Raw genomic sequence first — 7,966 nt, forward strand, 5'->3', positions numbered from 1 at the left:
CTATCAGGCCCTTACCTGAGTGAGGGGCCCCTCTCGCTGGAGCTCCTGGCGAGCAGTGCCAACAGACTGGGGAAGGAGACCCAGCTCTTGAAGGTACTTCTGGACGCTCCTGCTAAGTTTCGCCTCCCCCGTCTTCAGCTTCCTGTCTCCACCATAGCGTGTCAGGGAGGCAGAGGGGGGATCTGGCCTTCGGATGGGAACCTTGCGTAGCTTGGACAGCTCTCTGGAGATCACATGCTGGGTGGTGGCATCCTGCCACGTCAACCCTAGAGATGGAGTCGAGTAAAGTGATGTTAAACCATGGTCCTATTCATTAGTGTACACAGTAGAGGTCGACCGATTAGGGCCGATTTCAAGGTATTTTTGGGCGCCGATTTGACGATAAAAAAAAATATATATATATATTTTTATATACCTTTATTTAACTAGGCAAGTCAGTTAAGAACACATTCTTATTTTCAATGACTGCCTCGTTCAGAGGCAGAACGACAGATTTTCACCTTGTCAGCTTGGGGGATCTTGCAACCTTACAGTTAACAAGTCCAACGCAATAACGACCTGCCTCTCTCTTGTTGCACTCCACAAGGAGACTGCCTGTTACGCGAATGCAGTAAGCCAAGGTAAGTTGCTAGCTAGCATTAAACTTATCTTATAAAAAACAATCAATCATAATCACTAGTTAACTACACATGGTTGATGATATTACTAGATATTATCTAGCGTGTCCTGCGTTGCATATAAACTGACTGAGCATACAAGCATACAAGTATCTAAGTATCTGACTGAGCGGTGGTAGGCAGAAGCAGGTGCGTAACCATTAATTCAAACAGCACTTTTGTGAATTTTGCCAGCAGCTCTTCGTTGTGCGTCAAGCATTGCACTGTTTATGACATCAAGCCTATCAACTCCCGAGATGAGGCTGGTGTAACCGAAGTGAAATGGCTAGCTAGTTAGCGCGTGCTAATAGCGTTTCAAATGTCACTCGCTCTGAGCCTTGGGGTGGTTGTTTCCCTTGCTCTGCATGGGTAACGCTGCTTCGATGGTGGCTGTTGTCGTTGTTTTCCTGGTTCGAGCCCAGGGAGGAACGAGGAGAGGGACGGAAGCTATACTGTTACACTGGCAATACTAAAGTGCCTATAAGAACATCTAATAGTCAAAGGTTAATGGAATACAAATGGTATAGAGGGAAATAGTCCTATAATAACTACAACCTAAAACTTCTTACCTGGGAATATTGAAGAATCATGTTAAAAGGAACCACCAGCTTTCATATGTTCTCATGTTCTGAGCAAGGAACTGAAACGTTAGCTTTCTTCCAAAGCACATATTGCACTTTTACTTTCTTCTCCAACACTATGTTTTTGCATTATTTAAACCAAATGGAACATGTTTCATTATTTACTTGAAGCTAAATTGATTTTATTGATGTATTATATTAAGTTAAAATAAGTGTTCATTCAGTATTGTTGTAATTGTCATTATTACAAATAAATAAATAAAAATTGGCTGATTAATCGGTATCGCCTTTTTTTTGTCCTCCAATAATCGGTATCGGCGTTGAAAAATCCTAATCGGTCGACCTCTAGTACACAGTAGCAAAACATTTTGAAATTGTAAATTAAAACAAGCGTTTTCTATTGGACAAGTGCAGGCAGTCCCTCCCCGCTTCTGTCCGTTTTCTTCCGTTTGGTGTCTAGTGTATACGACCCAGAATACCAACACATATCATTCCCCTGTGTTATAAATATAAAAGTAAACACTGTTCAAATAAAACACAATGCTATGGGAAAACATTGAGACGGCAACAAAACGGAGGGTCATGCAGTCAGTGTACACAGTGGCGTGTAATTATCTGGCCGTGGCCTGTCTTGAAATCTGATGACAGTGAACCTGAGGAAAAGCAAAGCAATGCATGGCGCCCTCCCAGCGAGTCAACAAGCCCTGCGAGAATGTCACGCCGCAGCCAAAGCCACACCAACATCTCCACTAATTGCCAACACATACTCAGAATGCAAGGCTCCCGGGCAGGGGCACAACATTGCGTTGCCAAGGCCAGATGGAGCTACCCAGGCAAGAAGAGACCCAAAACAACATGGATGTCTGGCCTCATTCCCAAAGAGCCAACAGGAACGTCTGCATTCCACTGCAGAAAAGCACACAGAAATACCACCGATAATGTAATAATGCAGTATGGGCCAAGATGGTCAGACATGGAATGCAGTTTTACTGTTATTCTAATAGCATTGACACATTATTTTAATGAGAAGACTTGTTATTGGAAAGTATGGGTGTTATCCATAGAATCCATGACATTTCACAATTATTTCAGACATTCTCTCTTCCTTCTACATCTACATTGCTTGCTGTTTGTGGTTTTAGGCTGGGTTTCTTTGTAGCTCTGTGACATCTGCTGATGTAAAAAAGGGCTTTATTAATACATTTGATTGATTGATACAAATGTAGCCCCCGTCTCTTCTTGAGAGACACATTTTTTTTGATGATGTTCACTGAGTGTACAAAAACAGTAGGAACACCTTCCTAATATTGAGTTGCACCCTCTTTTGCCCTCAGAACCGCCTCAATTCCTCAGGGCAAGGACTCTCTACAAGGTGTCGAAAGCGTTCCACAGGGATACTGGCCCATGTTGACTCAAATGCTTCCCACAGTTGGGTAAAGCTGTCTGGATGTCCAGGTTGGTGGACCATTCTTGATGGTCGGGAAACTGTTGAGTGTGAAAAACCCAGCAGTGTTGCAGTTCTTGCCCCCCCCCCCCCCCCCCCCTTCTAGCTCTGACTCTGCTAATAGCTACTTTATTGAGGAATAATGTACTCTCTATGCCTGTGATATGTGGTTGTCCCACCTAGCTATCTTAAGACGAATGCACTAACTGTAAGTCGCGTCTGCCAAATGGCTAAAATGGCTAAAATGTACTTAAATATGCTTAAATATTTTGTCGTGCCCATTCACCCTCTGAATGGCATACACACAACCCAGATCTCAATTGTCTCAAGGCTAAAAAAAAAATCCTTCTTTAACCTGTTTCCTCCCCTTCATCTACACTGATTGAAGTGGATTTAACAAGTGACCTCAATAAGAGAGCATAGCTTTCACCTGGATTCACCTGCTCAGTCTATTTCATGGAAAGATCAGGTGTTCCTCGTGTTTTGTACACTCAATGCAGAGGAGAACAACAGGCTAGCAGCCAGCCAGGACAGGAATAGTTCACCAACTGTGGCTACATATGACTTCATTAGCTTGGCCACTGATGTATCCCATGATACCTCTGAATAGACCACGGAGTGTGTAGGGTAGGTGTTATCGAACGTAACCCAACCGTCAGCCCCATCACAACACATCCTCCCATCTACTATTTGTAGTGCAGTCTATAGGGGGTACGAAGCCATTTGGGAAGCAAGCCTAAGTGTTCCATACATTAGTGCAGTAGTAGTTATTATGGGGCCATCAGGACAGATGGGGGGGAGGCAGGTCCAGTTGAATCCATAAAGGACCCATAAAATATCTACCGCTTAATTACTCCTGGTTAATGGGTTCAGTGGTGAGAGAAAGTCTGATTGTTGGGGAACAGAAGGCGGATGGCACAGGTTTGATTGACTGTGACAGCTTTATCCACAGGTAGAGAGAGAAGTCACTGCTCGAACCTAAAAAGAGGTGGGAGTTTAACGGACAATCTGGGATTGGCACATCAATTTGTTTTATTCATTCATTGTTGTTCTGTTGTTGTTTGAATCCCAGATTGCCCCGTTCAATGATTCTGACTCAGGAAAGGATGGAGGCAGGCCTCAACATTTACTGTACATGGTTGGCTGCCTTTTAGTAAACTAGCTACCAGCTGATTATACTCAGTGCTGTGGAGCTAAATATAACACCAACACGCCTCTGTCTGGGTCCAGAGAAAGGTCAGGCTTAATCTCCTAGTGCCTCAGAGTTTTAGCTTGTTAAAACCAGAACACTGTCTGCGGCTAAATGCAGCTGTTAATTAGCACCTAGCCATTAGTGCGGCGGGAGAGGAGGCTTTGAGCAGTCAAGATATTTCTGCTGGCTTTATGTTTTTATGGGGTGCGAGAGAGAGAGAGAGAGAGAGAGGCTGCGGCCTCCTAAATATTCAGAACCCATTAGTTCCTGTCTCCAAGTCTTGTTGTTTCATCTGCTTTCTTGATTTTAAATTAATAATACAAGTTTCAGGCTAATTAATTGAGATGATAAAACAGTTGTCAATCAATTTTTTTGAAATCTTTGAATAATAAAATAATTGTGCAAGGAAAATAATAAAAATGTATCTACTTCAATCATCTTTTACACCATCTTATTCAATGTAATGTCCCAAAACAAGATTCCTTGGCAGTCCTCCACAGTTACGTTTCATTTTGCTTTAGTAGTTTTGTTACAATGTGTATACCGTTGAGGAAATTGTCTATGACTGTCTGTTTGTAATTGTCCCCCCCAGAAATATCTTACATTGTCTTGCCACAGATAAATGTAGGAATAACTGTGAGGAAACAAAGTCATAAACATTCTGCAGAATAATAGGGTCATTCTCACGAAACTGACATTTTTAATCAAAATTTCCTCTTGGATCACTGAGATTAGAATCTGTATTTATCTATTTCATATTTGCTATTATGTTTTTTGATCAGATATTATGCATTTTACCACCATTTCTAAAACTACCAACTCAAAAATTATTATTACGGCAAAAACAACAAAAAAGTCAATAAACAAATCAATTTCTAAAACTTTTTAACATTTCTCCCCTAATGAACAGGCCTGAATTAAACATAACAATGAAAATACAGATATTTAAAATTAAATTATTAAAATGTATTTCGTAATGTATACTATATATATAAAAGTATGTGGACACCCCTTCAAATTAGTGGATTCGGCTATTTCAGCCACATCCATTGCTGACAGGTGTATAAAATCGAACACACAGGCATGCAATTTCAAATAAACAAACATTGGCAGTATGTTGGCTTTACTGAAGAGCTCTGTGACTTTAAACGTGGCACCGTCATAGGATGCCACCTTTCCAACAAGTCAGTTCGTCAAATTTCTGCCCTGCTAGAGCTGCCCCGGTCAACTGTAAGTGCTGTTATTGTGAAGTGGAAACATCTATGAGCAACAACGGCTCAGCCATGAAGTGGTAGGCCACACAAGCTCACAGAATGGGACCGCCGAGTGCTGAAGCGTGTAAAAATGGTCTGTCCTCGGTTGCAACGCTACCAAGTTCCAAACTGCCTCTGGATGCAACGTTCGTCATCAAGAACTGTTCGTCTGGAGCTTCATGAAATGGGTTTCAATGGCCTAGCAGCCACACACAAGCCTAAGATCATTATGCACAATGCCAAGCATCGGCTGGAGTGGTGTAAAGCTTGCCGCCATTGGACTCTGGAGCAATGGCAAGGCATTCTCTGGAGTGATGAATCACGCTTCACCATCTAGCAGTCCGACGGACGAATATGCCCCAATTCATAGTTCCAACTGTAAAGTTTGGTGGAGGAGGAATAATGGTCTGGGGCTGTTTTTCATGGTTTGGGCTAAGTCCCTTAGTTCCAGTGAAGGGGAATCTTAACGCTACAGCATACAATTACATTCTAGATGATTCTGTGCTTCCATATTTATGGCAGCAGTTTGGGTAAGGACCTTTCCTGTTTCAGCCTGACAATGCCACCATGCACAAAGTGAGGTCCATACAGAAATGGTTTGTCGAGATCGGTGTTGAAGTACTTGACTGGGCTGCACAGAGCCCTGACCTCAACCCCATCGAACACCTTTGGGATGAATTGGAACGCCGACTGCGAGCCAGGTCTAATGCTCTTGTGGCTGAATGGAAGCAAGTCCCCGCAGAAATGTTCCATCATCTAGTGGAATGAGTAGGAGTCTCCATACTTTTGGTCATATAGTATATTCCATTACCGTAACGCATAACCTCTTTCTATCATTACCGTAACACTATGATTTTTCCTAATATTTCCTATATATTGGTGCATACAGTAATGATGAGCAGGTTTTTGGAGATGAGACTGCATGTTTCGGTATGAGTGTTGCATAGTTTGCCATTCAAAAACTGTACTGATCTCTATCATAGATTAAGTAATCCCAAATGACATTGCGAGACACTAAAATCACTGATCTTAATGCAGTTGACTAAAACACCTCCAATTTCAGCATAATTATACGTACTGTAATTGCATGCACGCATTTTCAAAAGTCAGAAGTGGACTTTTTGGGGGGAATAAATCATTTACAGGTAATATCGGTGTATTATGACACGGCTATGTGTGGTTGTAAGTTATTTCAGATGTATTCATGGATTCAATGGGATCCTTTGGGCAAATGGCATATGCCTATAAAGTATCTGGAAAAAAATCACATATGGGCCAACAACTGTCTTGGGATATCAAACAACAGTATGGTGGTAGTGCGAAATGTGGGTTTCGGTACAGGTGCACATGTCAACATGGAGGATGACCTCCTTTAAGTGGTGGGTTTGCTCTGAAACACAAACTGCCGATTTTGTTAAATGGGGTTTATGCACCCCATATTTATTGGCAACCCTACTTAATCATATAACTGTTGTACTGTATTACCACAGATCTATACAATAGGTTTAAGGAGTAGTCCTAGTAAATAAATAAAAAGTTACCAGCACAGCATACCCAGTGACTATACACTAGAATTAGCTTATTATCATTACCGAAATGAAGGTTCTAATTACCCAAACATTACGTGGTAATGACAAATGTGGGTTTCGGTACTGAGAGGCCCTTGGCTCAATCTGTAAATGATAGGAGACAGACATTATGAGACGTGCGAGCATTTGAAAACATCACTAAAGTCAATTTATGCCTCCATGTTGGTAAGGTAATGGTTCTCTGACTTTTTCCCAATTTGAGCTTTTTAGCTGTTTCGGTAATGAGAAGGCCAAGTGGGGTAAATGGGGGTGTTTGAGAATAAGAACCTCATTCTGAAGGCATATCAGCGAATAAATTAACTTATAATTAACTTAACTTGTGCTCACCTAAGGACTACTCCTCTAGATGATATATTATGGGGAAATAAAACAGTATTTTAAAAAGAACTGTAGTTTTTACAGGACCTTGAAAAATAATTGCGGTAATTAGACACGTCCAAAGACACTGTGTTTTTACATAATACATATTATAGTTTAATGTAAACTTGAAATACTAAACAATTTGGATTATTTATGGACAAACTACAGTAACATATTTTGTGTTGTATTCAAATAACTTAGGTTTTTCTAAAGCAAGATTGTATAAAATGACCTGATGATTTAAATCTGGCAAAAAATTTCAACTGATAGAAAACAAGACACTTTGCCAAAAACTTGAAATCTTACGTCTTGAGAATGACGATTGCACGTTTTGTAACAAAATCAGCTACAGACGTGTTTAAAACTGGTTTGATGAGAATCACCCAATAGCACTCATCAGAGCACTGTTGCAGCAGTTGGCATTCCCATTTATAGAAACCCGCACGGTGTGCTCAAATCAACTGTGGACTGAGAACAGTCCAACCAGTACATGTTCTGACACAAGAGTTGCTCTCATTTTATACCCAATATTCCCATACCAGTACCAGATCTAAAATCTTTAACACAAAATACAGCTGGCACTATTAGCTTAGCTATAAAATAGCTTATGTAGCCGACATTTGTGAGTCTGTGTATATGTATACATCTTCGACAGTAAACTGTGTGTAATGTATGTGTAACAGAGTGTGGGTGAGAAATGACATATTGTATGCAAACCTGGGTTCAAATGATATTTGAAGTCATTTCAAATGCTTTCGCTGGGTTTAATTGAGCTTGCCTGGCGCAATGGAACCTATAGCATAGGCACAAAACTGCGACACCCACCCATCCGGAACTACAGGCAGGCTCAATTTTAATTATAAAAGCATTTGAAAGAGTTCAAATGGTATT

At 41.0% G+C, this 7,966-nt stretch overlaps 1 protein-coding gene across 4 annotated transcripts in view; it reads right to left on the reverse strand.

Moving 5' to 3' along the window:
* Positions 1-7,966, reverse strand: part of ptprn2 (protein tyrosine phosphatase receptor type N2) — a 261,633-nt gene that overhangs the window by 188,033 nt on the left and 65,634 nt on the right. For all 4 annotated transcript variants that reach the window (XR_005036081.1, XM_021563054.2, XM_021563052.2 and 1 more), the window contains exon 4: positions 16-266. Coding sequence is in view for 3 of the 4 variants with exons in the window: in XM_021563054.2 (XP_021418729.2) it covers positions 16-266 (251 nt within the window). In the remaining variant the exon portion in view is untranslated. The remainder of the gene's footprint in view (positions 1-15; positions 267-7,966) is intronic.

This window comes from Oncorhynchus mykiss, chromosome 15, assembly GCF_013265735.2.
Source record: "Oncorhynchus mykiss isolate Arlee chromosome 15, USDA_OmykA_1.1, whole genome shotgun sequence".
Lineage (NCBI taxonomy): Eukaryota > Metazoa > Chordata > Actinopteri > Salmoniformes > Salmonidae > Oncorhynchus > Oncorhynchus mykiss.